The 21,742-nt window shown below is 32.3% G+C and overlaps 2 protein-coding genes across 2 annotated transcripts; both read left to right on the top strand.

Moving 5' to 3' along the window:
- The first annotated feature begins 45 nt into the window (after nucleotides 1–45).
- LOC110035699 (dolichol phosphate-mannose biosynthesis regulatory protein) lies at nucleotides 46–6,212 on the top strand. Its single transcript, XM_020739969.1, has 3 exons — nucleotides 46–164; nucleotides 5,686–5,797; nucleotides 5,885–6,212. The coding sequence occupies exons 2-3, from the start codon at nucleotides 5,708–5,710 to the stop codon at nucleotides 6,035–6,037; spliced, it is 243 nt and encodes an 80-aa protein (XP_020595628.1). The 5' UTR covers nucleotides 46–164; nucleotides 5,686–5,707; the 3' UTR covers nucleotides 6,038–6,212.
- Nucleotides 6,213–19,498: 13,286 nt separating this feature from the next.
- Nucleotides 19,499–20,720, top strand: LOC110035700 (transcription factor bHLH52-like). Its single transcript, XM_020739970.1, has one exon. The coding sequence runs from the start codon at nucleotides 19,544–19,546 to the stop codon at nucleotides 20,456–20,458; it is 915 nt and encodes a 304-aa protein (XP_020595629.1). The 5' UTR covers nucleotides 19,499–19,543; the 3' UTR covers nucleotides 20,459–20,720.
- The last annotated feature ends 1,022 nt before the right edge of the window (nucleotides 20,721–21,742 follow it).

Below are 21,742 nucleotides of genomic sequence, written 5' to 3'. Positions count from 1 at the left end.
TTTTTTTACCAATGGGCCACATTTCCACTTGTCATGTTTTAACCACGTCTGAGCGAAATCTGACCATCACGCCCTTGTCTGCTCTCTCGTTTCCGTATCATCCCTATACGAGTGGAGGTTTTCAGGGCAGAAGTCTAGGGTTTGAAGCTTGCAGACGAGTCGAGGTAAGAAATTTTCTTGGAATTTAAATCTTACTTAGCTTCGTGCTTACTTTTTCTTCTTCATTTGGATCGACGTATAAAGCTTTGTGCGTCTGTTTTTGCCTTTTATAAATTGATTTAATTAATTCGAAACTTCATGTATGTTCTAGGTATCTTTATAGCAATTTTTGAGTTGATATCTGTCATCTCAAGATTTTTTCTTAAGCCGCTAAAAAATTAAATCTTCTGTATATTAAAATTTGGTGACCCAGTAATCTTTCGTTAATTCATGATAAGTAGAGGGCTTCAAAGTTACTGGAAGAGATTGTAGGTAAGAAATGAAGGAGGATGAGTGAAGGGTAAAGGTTTTCCTGTTTTTGAGAACTGCTATTCTAGGGTTTGTGATTTAAAATTCGAGATACTTGTGTTTAACTGAATGAATGATGATTTGAACTTTGGGTTACATTCACCAAACTATCTGGTTGAGTGCAATTTTGGAAAGTGTAGTGTATACAGCGCTCTTTATCCATGTTATAGGCTTATGACTCATTTTCTTGCTTGTAGATTGAAAACATATACCAACAACAAACGTTTATCCCACTAAGTGCGGCCGGCTACGTGAATCCTTTTTCTCCATTGCGTCCTATTGAGTGTCATATTTTAATTTAGTTCTAATAAATTAAGATCAAATAAATTAAGATCAAAGATCATTTTATACAATATGCCCAAATCTTTCTAGGTCTGCCTCCGCCGTTCTTGACATAAGTCGAATCTAAAACATCTAGTCTCCTAATCAGATCATCTAATGGTCGATGTTTAATGTGGCCAAACCATCTAAGACAACTCTCTCTAATTATTTCCGTCATTGGAGCTACACCAACCCTATCACGGATATAATCATTTCGCATTTTGTCTCTTAATTGAAAAGCCACTCATCCACCTAATTATTCTCATCTCAGCAACACTTAACTTAGTCTTATGTTTCTCTTTTAAAGGCCAACATTCAACACGATTGCGCATTACAGGTCTCACCACCATCTTATAAAATTTTCACTTTAGTGTAAGCGATACTTTTCTATCACACAATAGGCCCAAAGCGTTCCTCCACTTCAACCAACCAACTTGAATTCTACTAATAACATCCCCATCTATATGATCATCACCTTGAACAATAGACCCGAGATATCTAAAGCGTTTACACCTTTTAATAATTTGATCACCCATAGTTACAATTCCGCCACTAAAACTACTAATACTAAAATTACATTCCATGTATTCAGTTTTAGTTCTACTCAAACGATAGTTCTACTCAAACGAAGATCAAACGAAGACCTTTAGGCTCCAATATAGACCTCCATAATTCAAGTTTCTTCTGAGCTTTCTCTTATCTTATCCATGAGAAGGATATCATCAACAATAAACATACACCAAGGTACATCCTCATGTAAATGTCCAGTAAGAGTATCCATAACTAAAGTAAAAAGGTATGGGCTTAAGCCCGATCCCTGATGTAATCCAACAAAAATAGAAAAATATTTGTCAATCCTTCTTCTGTTCAAACACTGCTTTGGTATACATATTTTTAATGGTTTGAATATAAGTCATATCAACACCTTTTTTCTCAAGAAATCTGCAAAGAATATCTCGTGGGACCTTCTCTTAAGCTTTTTCTAAATCAATAAAATTCATATGTAGATCCATTTTATTATGTCTGAACTTCTCCATCAAACCTCTCAATTAATGTATTGCTTCCATAGTAGAACTGCCCGACATAAATCCAAATTGATTATGAGAAATCTTTGTAATACGTCTTAACCTATGTTCACTTACCCTCTCCCATAATTTTAAAGTATGAAGCATCATCTTAATTCCTCTATAATTTGCACACTTTCGTGCATCCCCTTTATTCTTTAAAAATGTGATCAAAATACTCTTTTTTTATGCCTCAGGCAACTTTTTAGTTTTTACAATAATATTAAAGTGTTTATCAAGCAAAGAAACTCTCAAATCTCCTATGTATTTCCTCATTTCAATTGGGATATCATTCAGATCCTACAGACTTTCCACCCTTTGTTTTCTTTAAAGCCTCATCAACTTCTTTTTTACTAATGCGTTGGTAAAAATGAAATATTTTATTATTATTAATGATATTAGGATCACTAAGGTCTATCGTATTTTCAAAAACTTCATTTAAAATTTAGCAAAATAATTCACTCACTTATGTTGAATATCTTTTTCTAAGAAAATAATTTTTGATTTTCATCTTTAATACACTTGAGTTTAATCCTTACATTTATTTTGCCTTTATTTGGCTGGTTTATACATATATTTTTTACCTTCTTTAGCATCTAATTTATTATAAAGATAATTAAAATTAGAATTTTTAGTGTCACATATTGTTCTCCTAGACTTTTTACGGGTCATTTGATATTTTTTTCAATTCTCAAATCAATTTTTATAATATAACTTTTTATATTTTATTTTTTCATATTTTTTCGTGTATATTATTATTTCACTACCAACTATTTTTATTTATAAAAACTTTTGCTTTTGATTCTTCAAATATCTCTTTTGTCACTTGTTTAATAGTATTTGTTATTTTTTCCATATAGAGTTTGCTTCTTCATGAACATCCCAAATCCTTAAATCTTAAATTTTACTCATAAAAATAATTTTATTTATTTTTTAGGTACCCCCATCTAATTATATGATGATGATTCCTAGTATTCTTTATTTTACAACTCTTCATCTTAAAATTTAAAAACTAATAATCAATGTTGAGTGTTTAAATCTTTATTTGGAATGACCTTACAATTTATACATTCTCGGCAATCTCTTCTTTTTATAAGAAAATAATCAATGTTTTCATTAAATTTATTCGTAGAAGTAATGATATGTTCATCTCTTTTCTTGAATGAAGTATTAACAATAACAAAATCATATGCTAAAGCAATCTAATATGACTTTACTTTCTTCATTAATCACTCCAAAACCGTAGCCAGCATGAATATTTCTAAAACCTTCTATCACTCTATCGACATGTCCATTTAAATCTCCTCCAATAAAGTTTTTTTCTTCAAGAGGTATTATTTTATTAAATTTTCTAAGTCATTCTAGAATTTATCTTTAAAATCTATATCTAAACCTACTTTTGGAGCATAAGTACTTATAATATTAAAAATCGTAGTATCAATAATAATCTTAATGGCTATAATTCTATCTGAAATTCTGTTATTTGTTATAACATTATCTTTTAAACTCTTATCTATAACTACACTTACACAATTTCTAGTGCAACTCTTACATGAATATCAAAATTTAAAACCTAAGTTATCAATCTTCTTAGTCTTTTGTCCAACTCATTTAGTTTCTTGAATACATAAAATATTTATCTTTCTATGAATCATAATATCAACTAATTTCATTAATTTACCAGTGAGAGTACGTTTATTCCAAGATTCTATCGAAATATTAGTTTTGTGGACTAGCTTCTTTACCCGCATCCGTCCGTAATACGGGTACTCTTGCTTATTTGTCCCTACACCCGGGTGCCGGTGTAGCGACCCTTACACACGTTTTACTGTATTCAGGTCATACAGCGCGTCGCTTTCAGGGGACGCCGTAACATTTACACAAAGAAAACATAATTAAAAAAAAATTAATTTTCTTGAATCCATGTTTTGACTAGATGTAATTTAAAATTGATATAGGTTTTAAGCTTTCAGAAGTAAACTATTTTCATTTTTGCTTTGGAAAATTGGAAATGAAATATCACCACTTATTGACATACCCTTGGATTTATATGTTCCGAGGCTTAAGCATGCTGTAAAAAGAGGCTTTTATGTTAGGAACCTTAGCGGTGAAGGTGGTAGGGTGTAGTAGTAGTCGTGAAGAGGTTAGGGCCGTCCAAGCATGTGATACTCCTTGAACCTGAGATTGTATGAGGCGCATTTAAAATTTGACGGTTTGCTAATATAAAAAAAATTTATTCTTGTAAGAAATACTTGAAAATGGTCCTGGGATCTTTGTAAATGTGATCTAGAGTTTTTTGAAATTTCATGAACGGTTACGGTTGTGGAAGTGGAGTAAACACAAGGCCAGGTCATAGATTCCTAATTTGGCTGAATTTAAGTTATGCTCAATTTCTTCAAAATTGTTTACGGCAGATGGCTAGATTCCTTCATTTTTTATTTGAGAATGGATGTAAAAGAATTAGTGGATAGAACTTTCGTAAGAACTTCTGAAAAAACACAAATAATTGTTGATTTTTTGTTGGCCAGCCTTGGCTCCTTATTGAATTGATGTAGGTTTTAGGGTCAATCTTCTTCAATTTACATTTTCTATGTAAAAAATACAGTATATGGCCAGCCTATAAAAATAATTCTTTACTTAAAATTTGCCTTCACTGAAGTGTTTCTTGCTTCATATAATTTATTGTTGATCTTTGTTTCATGAATTACTCAAGAGCTACTCCTACTCTCCTCTATTACATGTATTAAAGTAATAATCTCACTATGTATGCCATGCAATAAATATTATCTTTCCAAAACTACACATGAACTTAAATTAACGAACAGTCAATTATCTTCATTCTTTTATTTATTTTCCACTGACATTGAAATAAGTCTATGATGAACTTCATCATTTTCTAAAAATTTTCATCTACAAGGTAATGAATAGGTTCTTAGTATAACTCCTCTATTTACACATGATCTGCCCCTCATATTATTATAAAATCAGATCACTTTATGTTCATGTCATTTTAAAATTTGACTATTAGTACTTTTCAATACATTGTTATTTTTTAATCCGCCCTGTGTTATGATTAGTAATAGTTGAAAGCTATAATGTACACGATTGATTAAGTTTATGGCTTATAAATTTATGCTTTCATTTATACAATTACATCTTTGATTTTTTCATGTACTCAGAACCAATTGGATTCATTGACTTTGTTTTCATACCTACTTAGCTTAATCTAAAAGTATTTCTTTTTCAATTTCTCAGCGTGCTCAACATAATTATCCATCTATAACATAGTTATTATGGATTTAGTTGCATGTATATCAAATGGGATATCGAAATAGTTATAATTGTTTGGAGCTTTTGTTAAGGTGGAAGTGGCCTTCATCTTCCTCATGGTTTGGCAACCCTAATATATCGATGCTGTAGATGATGTGTCTCCAATTCTTCCCTCAATCCCTCTGCGAAAGGGTCCACCTTTTACTCTTTTTTCTGTTGAAATCTCTGAGGATTTCTCTCTTCTATAGATTACTCTTTCCTCAATCTCTCTGTGAAAGAGTCCACCTTTTACTGTTTTTGCTGTTCAAATCTCTGAGGATTTCTCTCTTCTATAGATTACTGACAATAAAAGCCTGGGCATAATGTTATATGCTGTAGATTTTTCTTGGAAAATTTGGGTGCTTGTGGAATCATTTATTTTTAGTTATGATTTGAATTTATCACTTAAAGATATTATTTTGAATAGTATATAATAGTTTTGATTTGATTTCTTTAATTAACTTTTGTTGTATTTAACTTTAAGACGGAAGACTCGAATTATCACCATGGAGTTGGCTGATAAGGCTGTCGGATTGTTGCTAACTGTCGTCAGTTTGTCTCTATTCTCTTACTACACCTTTTGGATCATCATTTTGGTAAGTTTTACTGCTTTCCCTGCATTACTTTTAGGCTTGATATTTATCACTGGAGCACTTCTACTTTATTGAATTTCTTCATTGCAGCCTTTTGTGGAGGACGATAACTTTATCCATATGTATTTCTTGCCTCGCGAGTATGCTATCATAATACCATTGTTTGCTGGCGTCACTCTTCTTTCCTTCTTATCTGTGTTCATTGGTTGTGTCATGCTCAAGTCAAAGAAGAAGGTTGCTTGATTTAAACTATTTTTTTTTTTAATCCATTAATTTCAAAGGCAGGTGCCATCTTTTATGCAAAATATGTTATGATTCTAATTATTTTGATAAATTTGTAAAATGGAAATGAAAAATTAGATCTGTTTTTATGTCTGTAATTCAATAGCTAAGGGGCAGTTTGAAATTAATTTTTTTTTAAATATATATTTTGTTTTGTTTATTTTTTAATTTGAAACATAATATTATTTGGCCAGCTAAAACAAAACATCATTGTTTTCAGAAACACCCAAAACCTAAGTTATTTGCAGCTGACATGAATTCTTTAACAAACAGAAACCTTGTGCATGATTTGTTTATTTCCCAGGCTTGATTTTCACAAGGGTTCCATGGATTTGCAAGATGATTTCTTTGCCTGCTTCATACTCTTAATCCTTGGGGCTGCAGGCTTAGACCAACTTACACAAGTGGGAGTGAAATTTCAAAAGAGCTAGCTAACCCGCTTCTGATAAATTGTGAAAAAAAAAGGAGAAATTTACACTCATGCCTCACAAGCATTATGAATTTATATATTTAACACCTAAATTTTGATATTTGCATTTATAACACTGCTGTTATAAAGCTTTGCATGACCAGGTGTATTTCACTTCTAAAAAGTTAATAATAGCGGTATTATTTATGTGTATATAGATATCAATGCTTAGATGTAATGTAAATATATAAGCATTGTGTGGTATGTATGTAAATGCCCTTTTAACACAATGAAGAAGCTGCCGACGGTAACAAATTTTGGTTGTATTTGATCTTCTTGATAAGACTTCAATTCATGATATACTTTTGAGGATGTATTAGATATGAAAAATAATTTGCAGTTGTAATATAAATTTATAAATCATTTTGTTGAATTTGAATCTGCATGTAAAATTTATCATGTTAATTATCTCAAACTTGTAATTGAACATAAGTTAAGAGTGCGAGATTGAAATGAAGTACGCGGTCATTTCTTAACTTAAACTTTATTAGATATCAAATTTATTCTTGAAGGAAATTTATTTTAATCTTATTTATTGTAATCTATCAACTTGGGAATTTATTTGCTTGTTTAAACTTGAAATGTATTTTTTTAGCTTTATGGGTACTCTATTCTATTTGTCAAAATTATGTTGCTATGGTATAAGGTATGACAATTGTCATATTATTATCTCCAAAGGTGATTATTGTATTATAGTTTTGTAGTGCCTTGGCTCAAATGAGTGTATATGGTGGTGCTTAGTGCCAACGGTATTAGCTAGATAGCCATATTACCTTGAGGGCGCCTACCAACTCTAATCATATTGATATATTATACTTGATGCATAATTGGGTTGATATTGACTTTATTTTTGTTTCATGATTTCCTAATGTGAATCTTTTTTGAGAAATTCTTATAAAAAGGGTTAAATTACATTAATATTTTAAAAGCATATCTATATTTTTTTTTTATGATAAATGTTGAACAAGAAGTTAAAGGAGAATGATTTTATTAATCCCAAGAGCGTAGAGAAAAGAAGTTGCTTCCAAGCAAGGATTGATGACAAGGAGCAAATTGAAGATGTTTAGTTAGAATTTTTTATTTTGTGTTTTATGATTGTAGTCAAAGTTTGTGGTGTTTTTTTTCAATTTTTTGGTATATTTGCAAATTTAAAATTTTTAATTTAAGATTTTTTAAATACAAATTTTAATATAGAGGAAATGTTGTTTAATTTTAATGGGGAAATTGATTATCTGAATTAAAATTAATCAAATAATCTATTTCATACTTTTATGGTTGGTCATGTGTTTTAATAAAAGAGAGTTAAAATTTTTGTAATTAACCTCTACAAGTGTTATTTTTTATTAAGTTTAATGTGATACTTCAATATTACATTTAGACTTGGATTAGTGAGTTGTGATACTTCAATATTACATTTAGACTTGGATTAGTTATGAGTAATTGGAGACTACGTTAGAACCACTAATGCCAGCCCAAGCAAGGTAATTTCGCCAACTTTAGGATGTGATCTTCTAATTTATTCTTGATCATCTGATAGCATAATCTAATAGATCTCTTATCTATAGTAGTATAACCATTATATCATATTCAAAATAAATTTCACAATTTGCTCTAAAATAATATAAAAATATTTTAATTTTGCTCATTCTAGAAACATTAAAAAATTTAAAATTTAAATTGTAGGAAAATTTTAAATGCTTGACTTGCTCATTAAATTCACATTTTTTTTTTTTTTTTTTTTTTTTTGTATTTGAAGATCTAGTTTGCTTACACATCTATAAAAATGATTGACTAGACTACCCTTAACTATATCTCCTCGCCCATTGCCTTTTAAGTTAAATTTTCTCTACCAATAAAAGAAAGATAGACCCAAATATTCTGAAAAGCCTTCAAGATTATCTTAACTTTTTCTATCGCCTTTATCACCTTCACTTCAAAGTGGAGAATGCATCCAACAATCACATCAGCATCCATTGCTTCGTCTGATGTCTTCAAATGATTTCATTCTCAGCATTAGGAGGAGGTCAATCCATCATTTTGATTATCCTACATAGTCCTTTTGTGCAACTCAATTTTTGTGAAGGGAAGGATAACTCAACTAATCCTACTAGCTCGTATGGTCCTCCCACATGCTTAATCAACTTCTTTTATATCATGATTTTTTCACCATTTGATGGAGGATTGATTGGAGTTTTCTTAGTGATTTTGATGCTCTTATGCCACCTTACCTTCTACTTCATATGATATTTGCCTATATGGTGAGGAAAAACCTTATTATCGTCAATAGCCATTATAATCTTGTTATAGTGCTTTATTTGTTGCTTTTATGTTGTCATTTAACCTCTTATAGGAGGACATACCCGACCACTAACAAATCTCTTATAACTTTTCTTTGTTGTGGTTTACACAACCATTATTTATAGTAGAAGAAGTATTCTAGTCATACTTATTAATTTCTTATAGCACCTTAATGTTATTTCATTTAACTTCTTTAATATGTGCCTTTCTTATATTTGGAAAAAATGATTAATCTGACTATTTTGTAGTGGCCTCCATGACATGTTTGCAATATTCTATCCATCATTTTTATATCTAGGAGGGATTACAATATCATCCCTTATGGGATCTAAGATCTTCCACATTGCTATAATAACATCTGAAAGTAATATTGTGTTCACCTCCAAAAGGACCAACTTAGCTATTCTTAATGGCCTCCATGAGTTTTTAGGGTTCTTTTTTAGTGCTTTTTAGCTTCTATGCTATGCTATCTTTACTTAAAGTTGATGTGATCATCCTTATTGGCCCCCAAGTCCTTCTATCATTAACTCTTCTAGAATATTTATATTATATTGCCTTCACTACTACGAAAACTATTAACATGGCCATGGAAGTGGTCTACATGTTGTTGTCTTTTTTTTTTTTTTTTAATCATCTTTTGGTTGTCATATTCTTCTTTTGGATGAAGCCTATACTAATACTTGACTATTTCATTATTATCACAAAATGTTATTAATAATAACAAACAGACCTTCATTTTCAATGCGTTGATGACTTTTCCTAGTTCAAGGAAGGGCTAATCTTCTCAACTAACATATATTATATAATAGAATCAATTTCAATATGCTAAGCCTTACAAATTATTTATTTATTAGAATTTCTTATGTAAATAAAATTGTCACTAGTTCTTTCTATTTTACTATGTATGCATCATTAATATTGTTGTGACGAATGTAATTGTTCTTTAGCAACTCAACTTCAATTACACAATAGTTTTTATAAGTAAATAAAATATTCTAACAATTTATTTTTAATACATATTAATAGATAATTATTAAAAATAAAAAATAAAGATTTGTTTTTAGCCCTTCAAATAAAACTTCACTTCTCTCCTTGTTGAAGTAAAATGACAACTCTATGTTGAATAATTACAAGAAAACACTTAAAATCACTTTCCGAAATGAGATCCAATCATATTTGAATACTTAATATCTCTGTAAGGCACTAGAAGTGGTTGAAGCCCATTTTAAGAGATACTTCAAGAGTTTATTTGATTGATGTATGATTGTTAATTCTAATAAGAAATAGGGTCCTGTCTTGTTCATGAGTTCGTACAACTAAGTAAAGGCTTTATTTTCAAAAGGAAGATATGGAAAAAGATGATGAATGCGTAGCTAAAGCTCTTGTTTCTTACTTTATATTTTCTCAGGATTCTTGGGCATTTGAGACTAGCCTAAAGGAAGGGTCTCTACTTTCTTTCAATGAGGGATATAAAGAGAGTCTAGTTTTTAGAGAGATAGAAGGAAAAGCAATTTATTTTTGAGAAAGAAAAATATCCTCTCTAATCCCTAATTTACATATGAAAGAATTGAAATATTAAATTACATTCAATATATTTATATGTCTGTCCAAGTTATCTTGATGAAAAGATCGTGACACCGGTGTTATGATGTGGCATAGGTATGGATGGATGCATTTACCCTGATGTAGTAATAATTTTTTTTAGTGTCTCATTTGTCCCAGACCAGTTCAATTACTTTAAAAGGGGGCTTAGCTCTACCAATTGAGTAAGTAGGCTTAGCTCGCCCACGTAGGTAGGTGGGCTTAACTTGAGAATAACCTGATCTTTGGATATGGCTCTTCGAAGCCCATAATTCCTATTGATCCTTATGTTATGCCCTTATAAATGCCTTATTTAAATATATGGTTGTATTTTAGAATGAATTTAGTTTCCTGATTCTCTTGGCTCTTCAATTAGGCACTGTGAGAAAATGATTAAAAATTAAAGATCTTTGGTTTTGCATGACTCTGAAAATATTAAATTTTTATCATAATTTACAACTCTATTTAAAAGATCGGCAAGGCACAAGCACAATAAAATTCATAATTAAATTTGGGGGGTACTTTGGCCACACCTATAATGCATTGAATTGTCTTATGCTCACCTTCAAGTTAGGATTAACTTCGCTTGAGGCATTTTGTGCTACACCTATGACCCGACCCGCAATTACGCAGTTATTTAGTTCTTAGCCAATAACTTGTCCCAATTTCTTTAGGCAGCTAGTGTGTAAAATGGACATGTTATAGAGTTTAGAATTTGATTTATAGTTTACACACTAGATGTTCTACACAAGTATACTGGGATTCCACTGACAATTAAAATTTTTCAACTAGCAGGAAGAATGTCGTCACAGAGTCAGACTTTTTTATTCAAAATGCCTACTGACCAAAACCATCACATGGCGTCAATGATCCAGTTTGGTTCTGGTTTCAATGAGTTTGAAGTGCTACTCAGAAAGGCACCATATGAAATAGTGAAGATGGATACCCTCAAGTTTCAAGAGCCGTCTTCTGAGTTCAACTTACACTGAGCCCGGGACTTCCCTTCCCTCAAGAAGATGAAGGTCATTGTCAACCCCATTTCAACCGCTACTCTTGTTACTGCTAGAGTTGTCCCTATTCGTCAGGACTGTTACAACTTCACCCTCTAGAATTACTATTTGTGCGCCAGCTGCTCCATCAAAAAACAAAACCCTATTATGTGTTTGAGAATGGGTCCTATTCTAAGTCCATGCCACCGACACAATCTCAGAAGAAGAACCAAAAGACAATGGGATTGAAGGCCTAGAGGCAAAAGCAGCCCATCTGCTGGAGGAGATAGAGTTAATGGAGACCTTACCAAACCTGGAGGAGAGCAGGTTCCATGCTTTGTCTGTCACTGCTAAAGAGGAAGACATTACAAGATTGCAGCCATATTACCACCGCCGTTTCTCCAAAGTGGACGGGGATAAAAGAAAGAGAAGTCTACCCCTCTCAAATGTGTTTGCTCAGTTTTTGAAATATTGGCTTGGAAGAAAAACTGTTATGTTAATGAATTAATAAAGGGCATGGGATGTGCCATAACTCCTATGATGAAGGAAGAAATCTTGAAGAAGGATAAATCTGCTACACTGCTCCATAGGCATAAGAAGGCGCCACCATCTCACATCTCCATAAAGCTCCGCCTGGGAGAGCAAGTAGTCACCAATGCCACTGCCACCACCATCACCAGTGTCAACACCTTAAACTGAAGGTCGGTCAAGTGTTGACCTCAATTTTGGTTAAGGTTTAGCCTTTTCTCTTGAGTAATCTAGAAGTGTTGACCTCAATTTTGGTTAAGGTTTAGCCTTTCCTCTTGAGTAATCTAGGGTCTAGCCATAGGACTTTTCTGTTTACTATTCCTTGAGGATTAGAAAAGGAATTATCACCATTATAAACTCTAAACCATTCTTTACTTAACTTGAAGTTCCAAATATTGGTCCTAACCTTTGACACTTAGTAGGTGGGGTCAATATGAGGAAGCTCAAGGGAAATCCCCATACGACTGTCTTGCCTTAAGGTGGGTCTTGGGTGTTGTTTTGGAGTTAGTTCACTCACTTGCACTTATTTTCACTCACAACCCTAAACCTAAAAATGTGTTGACTTTGATCCCTTGATAGATCCCTTGATACCCTTGATATTTGGGAGACTCATGTAGATGGTCCCTTAGACCCACTAGCCTTAGGCTAGAGTTTAGCTAAGACCAGTACATAAAGGACCCAAATGGGGATTCCATTGGTCCATAACTCATATAGAGTGGTTGGCACCCCAGTTTCACTAAAATCTCCAACTTAACCTTTGCCCCCCACCCAAATTTACCCACATTACCTAAACACCCCCAAACCCTAAATTTGGCCAAAAATCCCAATTTCACCCAAAATATCTAAATTTGCTCAAAAACCATTTCAAACTACCAAATTTGCCCCAAGCATCCCAAAATTTCTAAAATTACCAAAATACCCTCAAAGTTACCAAAATTACAAAAATACCCTTGTAGCCCAAAATTTCCCAAAAACTCCAAAAACATCTCAAATATTCCCAAAACCAATTTGGACCCTTCCATTGAACCCAATTTGGCCAATTTGACCATTTTGAACAAAATCCCCAAAACTACCCTAAAAGGCCCAATTTCTCAAAATTCACCCCAAATGTCCATCAGTTTCACCCCAATTCCCCAATTTCAATTCTAAACTCAAATTCATCATGCCTATGATCATTTCAAACTAAATCCAAAGTTAATTGACCCATGTTTTGAGCTCAATTTTGATCCAAACCAAAACCACCAATTTGACCATATGACCCAATCTCACCCAATTAAACCCCATAACCCACTCAATTGCCTCAATTTGGATCCCAAACTCTTCCTAACATTCCTATTAATCAAATTGAGCCCTCAATTGACCTTGCTCAAGCCTCAATTCCACTCAATTTCAACCCAAATTCAAAATTCCCAAATTTGCCCCAAATTAACCATGTGCTCAAATGTCACCTAATTGAATGCCCAAACACCAAAAATGACACCCAATTGAGGTTGAAAACTCTTCATTATATTCCCCTAGACTATTTTCAACCATCAATTTGGACTTAACTCAACTCTAGCCCAACTTAAGTCAACCCAACACCCTCAAAATTGACCAAATGCCAAAATCGCTCAAATTGAACCTCCAAATAAATTCAAAATCACTTTAAAACTTTTCTAAACTCTTTGTGACAATCATCCAAACCAAATTGAGCAATAAATTGGTCTCAATGTCATAGCTAGCCTAACAAAAACCCAACTTCAAGACAATTTGACTCAAATTAATCCCTTGCACCAAAATTGATTTAGCAATGCCAAGATGACTAAATTGTATATGAATTATTGGAGCTATTTTCCTATTTATTATGAGATTATTAATTCCTTTAGAAATCCTATGTTAAAGAAGACTCTATGTTTTCCATTTATAATAAACTTAAGAATGTCAATCTTTCTCTTGCGAGTATAATCAAAATTTTATTTCCAGTGTTTTTATGATTTAAAGTGTAAGAAAGAGATTATCTTGGATGCTATAAAAGTTAATCCTTTAAATATGTATTTGCTTGCACGAGATACTTTAAATTCGAAAGAGCAGAATAATACTCTCACATGTGAGTATAGATGGCTTAAGTAAAAGGCTAAATGCTCTTGATTAACTAAAGGAGAAGATGCTGTCAAATTATTTTGTGAAGGAACTAAAAATAGAAAAAAACTTTAGATTTATTAAACAAACTTTAGTTAATAATAGTTATATTGATGATTATAAGGATATTACTAAAGAAGTTGTTTACATCTTTTGTAATTTATTTAATAGTCAAAGAAATTATTCAATTACTGTTGCTGATTTGTTTCATCTTAATAAGACTCATTTTTTCTAATTTTAATGATTTAATTAAATATTTTACTAATGAGGAAATTAGAAGTGCTTTCTAATCAAATATGAGTTCTAAAAGCGTTGGTCTGGTTGGGTTTCCTCTAATTAGTTTAAGGATTTTGACAAATTGTTATTTTGATTATGTTAAGGATATTAAGTGTTGTTTTAACTTCACCAATTTTTCTCATAGAATTAAGCATTCTGCTATCACTATAATTCCAGAAAACATGGGGCTCAATTTCTTAATGAATTTCATCATATCTTTTTTGTAACACTGGTTATTTCTAATTTTATTGTTGATAGACTTAAGAATGTTCTTGGTAATATCATCAACCCTGCTCAAGCAGCTAAGAGTCATGATATTCTTGATAATGTTATTCTGGTTAATAAGTTATTATTTGAGTTTAAATCTTGTAATTCTTTCAAAATTTTTTTTGATAAAAATGATTTAGTGAATGCTTTTGATGATGTTAGCAGAGATTTTCTTTATGATAGAATGAAAAATGGGGCTTTCATACTATTTTTTTAAGTGGATCCAAGCTTGTATTATTGATGTGAATTTTTCTATCATTTTTAATGGTGAATTAAATGGTTATTTTTTTCTTCCTCTGGATTGTGACGGGGTGGGTTTCTTTCACCTTATTTGTTTAGTATTGAGATGGATACTTTCTCTTCTCAGTGGATATACTAAATAGGATTATTATTCAATAAGAGGCTTCTTATGTTTTACATTTAAATTATCTTGATGATTTTTTAATTTTTGTTAACATTGAGAATACTTATATACATAATATGATTAATTCTTTCAATATCTTTAGTCAAGCTCCTAACTTGATTGTTACTTTTTCTAAATCTGTAATTTTCTTTTTAGAATATGTTGAGCCTTCTTTTCAAAAATGCTTATGTGATAACAATGATTATACTATTAAGGCTTTACCTTGGACTTGCCTTGGCATTACTATTAAACATTCCAAAATTAATAATGTCAATTGTCATAACCCCATTGATAAATTTAATAGTTGGTTAGCTAGTTGGAAGCAAACGATTTTATCTTATGCTAATATATTCTAACTTATTAAATATACAGCTTGAAGTTATCTTTATTATTAGTCAAAATCTATTTCGTTGTCCAAAGATCTTAGAACGAAAATTTTCTTCTATGATCAGCATATTTTGCTTTATAATAGTGCTAATAAAAAAATTAATCATATAACTTGGAATGTGGTTATTTTGCCTAATGTTTGTGGGGGTCTTAGTATTCCTTCTTTAGTAACAATAATCTCATTTGAAGGCTATTATTATTCAGAGATAGTTCAACTCTAAATCTTTTTTTAATAATTTGGTGCATTGCTTACTATGTCTCTATTTGGTTCAATTCTGATTCTCATGTTTCCTTGTTTTGAAAAGACCTTATGATTGAAGGTGGCTTTCAATATTAGGAGAGGCCTCTCATTCCAAGTGAGCTGTAATAGTAATTTTCTATTCTTTTTTACCATTGGTGGAATGACTCCTCTATTTAAAATTTTTTAGAATCCTATTTTTAATTAGTTGGTTTAAATTTCTAAAATATATTAAACAGAATGAGTTTTTTTAATGTTGATTGGTATTCTACTCAAAGTTGGAATATTCATATGAATTGCATTATTAAATTCATAGTATTTTTAGTTTAGATGACAATATTAGTTGTTTTTGGAGAGGCTTTTTTATTGAATTTACTTATCATTTCATTTATGATAATTTTCTTATAAAAGATTGTAATATGTTAGTTATCTTTAAATGTTATTCCATCACAATTGTTTTTCATACTTTGAGGTTCATTCATGAGGGTCTTAAGACTATTGATGTTCTTAATGCAAGATACATTTATGTTCATCTTACTTGCGTGCTTTGTTATAATAGTTTGGAGACACATAATCACTTTTTCTTATAATGTTTCTTCTCTCACAATCTTCTATGAAATTGCATACCTACTGGAGACTTCTTTTTAGGTGTTAACAATATTTTCATGTCTTTTATCATGCTGATAATTTTAGCTACAACTCTACATTTTTTCTTCTTGTTGTTCAAGCTATTGCCTTTCAAATTGGATCTGGAAAGGAATAATAAGATATTTAGTAGCCTTTATTCTCATTGAAATTATTATTAAGAATAAAAATTGGTTGATTAAACTTAAAAGTAAAAGGTGGAAGTTCAATAATGTTGATAAAAATCGTATTATAAATTTTTATAGTTATAATTTCCTTGATTTTTTTTTATTTTTTTAGCTTTTTTAGTTCTTTTTTATCTTTTGGTTTTATTTTCTCATTTAGATTTGCACTTATTAATTCAGATACTTCACTTCTATTCTTAATTTTTTTTCTATTGAGGTTTGTTAATGTTGTGAGTTATGGTATGCCAAGTCTTCACTTGAAGATTTAATAGCTCATTTGAGAATATTTTTATCTTTGTTCTGTCTATTAATTCTTTGAATTTTGATGGAATCTTAAAATTCAACCATTTAAAGAAGTTTTTGGTGGATTTTTGTTACATTCTCTTATGTGTATAGATGGAGTTTCTTTGTTTAGTTGTTGGGTTAACTCAGGCTCCTAGATTTTCAATTATTATCTCTTTGGTTTTAACTGTTGATTGTTGAATCATTGGAGTGGGTTGTCTTATTTTTTTCTTTTAGTTGTCTTCTTCTCTTATTTCCTTGCTTAAGTTGTTGTAGGTTTTAGATTATGAGGGAATGGTGATGCTGATGTCTGCTTCATCGATCATTTGGATTGTGAAGGATCATTGGGCTTTTTTGTAGTTACTTGAATTTCTTTTGGAGTTGTTTTTTGAACTAGATGTTTACCAATTCTTTACGGTTTTTGTTTTCATGAAGAGAGTTGATTTAGAAAAATTGGATGATTTTTTCTTCTGGATGCTGGTTAGAAAGAATATTTGTGAGGGTCTTGTAGGTTTTTAATGGTTACTGGTTATGTGGATTGGAGACTGGACACTTCCTTATTTTTTTGTGGATCTCTTATCAGTCATATTTCTTTTATTTGTTGCTTGATATTAAATTTGAGTGATTGCAGTAAGCATTTGATCATCTTTAAGATGATTTATATGTTTTATTGTTGTTTCAATCCTTTTGTTTGTGTGAAGTTGTATTTTGGTGTTGTTGAATAAAGTTAGGTGCGGTCCTCTTTTCCCCCCAGAAAATGAGTGATAAGAACATAAATGAGATAAGAGCAAAATTTTTTATTACAAATTTTTTATTTATTTTGATTAACTCAATTATTTATTTGTAATAAAAATATATAAAACACTTACTTTTTAATAAGATTTAATGATTAGTAAAATTCAGCTCATGTTTTTAAGAATTCCCAATTAAAAAAAATGAATATTAATAATGACAAAATATTTACTAATATTATCAATAAAAGTAACATTTTCTTAAATAATTTTCTGAAGTAATATTTTTCGTTTCAAATAGTAATAAAAAAGGAAAAAAAAAAACTTACAAAAATGAAAGATTTACAAACATACCATCTAATTCATATGTATTTATATATGGAAGAATACATACTTTTAAAATAGTTCACTATTTTCAAGAGAACAATTTGCTCAAAGTAGCTCAAAAGTCACTCACTCAAAGAAAAATTATTTTTTATGAAAAAGGCAAATGGTTTTCAAAATTATTAAATTATACACCCTGCCATAAAAAATTTTTTGGAACGGCAACATCAGATATATATATCTATATCTATATTATACTCGGACGCATCAGATACCCATGCCTTTCAATATACCGTACGTCGCATTTTCGAAAAAGACAAATCACAATATATACCACTAGGGGTGTAAACAAGCCGAACACAAGCGAGCCCAGGCTTAGCTTGTGTTCGGCTCGTTTATATTTCGAGCTAAAAATGTGTGAAAGCTTCATTTTGACAACCCTAATCACGTAGTTATAAGATGTTAAGGATTGTGGCAAGATTTAAAAATTATTGTTTATATTAAAACTTCATTTGAATTTAATTTAATATTTTTTATTTTCTATTTTTTATTAATACTTTTAATTGATTATAAATCCTTGTAGTCTTATAGTCAATTAAATTTTTTAAAAATACTACTCATCAAAGATATATATATATATAATTGATTAATAGTATTTCCAGCAAAACGAGCCGAACACGAACGAACAAAAATTTATTCGTGTTGTTCGTGTTCGGCTCGTTAACTTAGCGAACGAGCGAGCCGAACACGAGCTTCTTAACGAGCCGAGCACAAGCTGTTTGCGAACAACGAGCCGTTTTGACAGCCCTATATACCATAAAGGAAAATGCTTCAAAATAGAGTTGAATTCACATAAATGATTTATGCATGAAACAGTATATTAATCTTTTTAAGTAATAATATAGTTATATTTTTATATGATTTTGTTAGATTTGTAAATACATAAGAATGGGATGGGATTTAAACAAAATGTTATATTTTAATATCTTTTTCTAATTTTAGAAAAAACAATAGTATTCTGCCACTGTCCTCCAAATAGCTGCTATGATCGGCAAATTAAAAAAAAAAAATAAAAAATCAAAATAAAATACTGAAACAAATGCCCATAATTTCTTACGTAATAACTGGCGATTTCTCCTTTAGAGATAAACCTATTTGGGGGCAATTTAGTCATTATATGGAAATTATCGTCCGATTATTCGTAGGGCTAAGAAATTAGTACTTTCTCGTTGGACGTCACGACAAAACCGCTCACAAAACGTCAAATCTATTTCGACTTATCTGCACAAATGCCATTTTGTAACCGACTCTTTAAAAGGGCGTTTCTGTGATTTGGTTAATAACAGGCTTCAATAGGGAGACAATGGCAACGGTAGGCACGTGACAGAACCACGCCAGGCAAACTTGTCAGAAACTAGCTATTTACAGCCGTTAGATGATATCCGGGCGTTTCAACTTATGGTCGAGATCTTACGAAGCTCAAGTAACAGCTTGATAGTCACGTGCCGGTGGAAACCGGTGCGTTGCAATAATGTAATCATACCGGATCGTGCGGCGCGGCCGCCTCCATCGCCGCCCGTGCGAATCGCTACGAAGACTGGGATTCCGCACACGGTAAATCACCAATCGTTTTTCACCATGTATCACTTGGTCTTCGAGATCGCTGATATAAGAGCCATACGCTCGCTCGCTCGGCTTGTGTTTCTCGAGTGGTTTGCCTTATTTTCTCATACTTTAGGTTTAGGGTTGAGCTTCTTCGAAGGCGAAATGGAGAGTTCTTACAGAACTAGGATTCTCGTCTCGCCATCACTTTCTACGCCGATTACTTTTAACGATTGCCCCTCTCGAAATGAAGTAGACTACGGGGGTTTTGTTCCCTTCCCGTCACTACTGCCGGATCAAACAGGAACCGCTTCCACCGTCAGTTTTCCAGCGAGTGATATCTCATTTCATCCGTTCATGATGATCGAACAGATGGATCCGGCAAGCAGAACGTTGATTCCAGCAGCGACTTCATTCAAGATTGATTCACAAGGTTTCATCCAACTTCCAAATCTTCTGTCCTTGGAGCCATTCCAGGATCCTGCCATGGAGAGGTTCGTTTCCAACGCAACTCATTGTCAATCTGTCGAGCATATCTCGCTAATCCAATCATCCGCGCCTCATAAGAGATCGCGTCTGTATTCACAATACTGGCGATGCCCTCCGCTGCAACAGTCGGTACTGAATCAGCAGCAGTTGGATTCCGGAAAAAAAGTTCGTCAAACGCAGTCTGCGCGCTCTACGGAGAGATCCCGACAACGAAGGCAGATTGTCAGCGAGCGGACGCGAATCCTTGAGAAGTTAATGCCGTGGGAGCGGCGGCTGGACACAGGGACGATGCTGGAAGAAGCGTGTAAATATGTCAAGTTCCTCGAGGCCCAAGTGACGGCTCTTGAGACAATGCCGGTGGCGTCCAGGTTTATGCCGTCTTCCGTCCCGCCGGGGAAGGCTTTTGGCCTCGAGCGTCTCACTCGGCCTCAGCTGCTTCAGGTGATGGTTACCTCAGCGAAGATTCAGGACATTCTTTATAAGAAAGGCTTTTGCGTAGTCTCTGCGGAGCAGGTAGCGATTCTGCGCCAGACAATGGAGCGTCGTCTACAACCACTGCTACTTCTTGGCCATCTTGGTGTTCAGTCGTGAGTTTAGTCTTCGCCTAAGCTTTTCGCTAGGATTTTTTTTTTTTTACAAATTTGGTTAGGCTTGGTTTATCATGGTTTTGATTTTTGATGATGATCACGGATGGGATCCTTCTCATGAATGTATAAAGCGGTAGAATATGTAGAAACTTTTTTTCTATTGTTTTAGGTGTAAAAATCCGGCGATGGAGTCGAAGAAGCAAACTATATGCATTTCTGCAGTTAGATCGAGTATGCGTAAACTCCATTTACCAGCTTGTAATGCCATGAGGATTAGAAGAAGTGAACTACTGGTTGTTATATGTTCTTCTTAGAAAAATTTAGCATAAATGATACAGGCTATATGGGGTGGAATTCCTAATAATTTCTTTTTAGAAGGTCGATTTATTTAAAAATTTGATGTTCTATGAGAAAGTGGAAAGATGAAAAATTTGAACCAACCAAAAAGGAGAAGAAACAAAACAAAAAACTGCACATTTCTGCTTTCACGTGGGCCGGAGCTTCTGTTGAGGCAGAAACACTGCAGCGGAGCTGGCAGTGCCCGCCGCTTCCCATTTTCGACCCGAGTTCAAATTTTATTAATTTATATTGTTTAAGCTTTTCAGCCTTCCCCTACAAAAAGCGCACGTCTGCTACAGAAAGTTTCTCAGAATTATAATTATTATGTTTCTTAAACTACATGTGTGTTTATATAAACACATAACTATGTTATCGGTATTTCGCAAAGACTCAAATACCGATTTCTTATCGGACATGAACAAAGTTTTATTTGTTTGTGTTCGGCTCGTTTTGACTCGAAATACTACTCATCAATTATATATATATATATATATATATAGTATTTTTAAAAATTTTAATTGATTACAAGGTTATAAAGATTTATAATCAATTAAAAGTATTAATTAAGAAAATAAAATAAAAAATTATTAAATTAGGTTTAAATGATGTTTTATTATAAACAATATTTTTTAAATGTTGCCCTAACTCCTAACATCTTATAGCTGTGTGATTAAGATTGTCAAAACAACGCTTTGTTCATGAATTGCTCGTGTTCGGCTCGTTAACCAAACGAGTCTAACACGAACACACTTTTTGAACTTGAAATATAAACGAGCCGAACACGAGCTGAACTGGGCTTGCTCCCGTTCGACTCATTTACACCCGTAGACCTGAGGGGACTAACAGAGAACCCCGCTAACCAACAGCCCAAGGCTCAACTAATGCATCATTATGAAATCATGTTTTTTCTCTGTTTTTGAAGTATTAGACTATTTACTAAGGCACCATT

This window comes from Phalaenopsis equestris, unplaced genomic scaffold (assembly GCF_001263595.1).
Source record: "Phalaenopsis equestris unplaced genomic scaffold, ASM126359v1 Scaffold199146, whole genome shotgun sequence".
NCBI lineage: Eukaryota > Viridiplantae > Streptophyta > Magnoliopsida > Asparagales > Orchidaceae > Phalaenopsis > Phalaenopsis equestris.
Note: the sequence above shows the minus strand (reverse complement) of the source record. Positions and strands in the feature narration are given on the sequence as shown.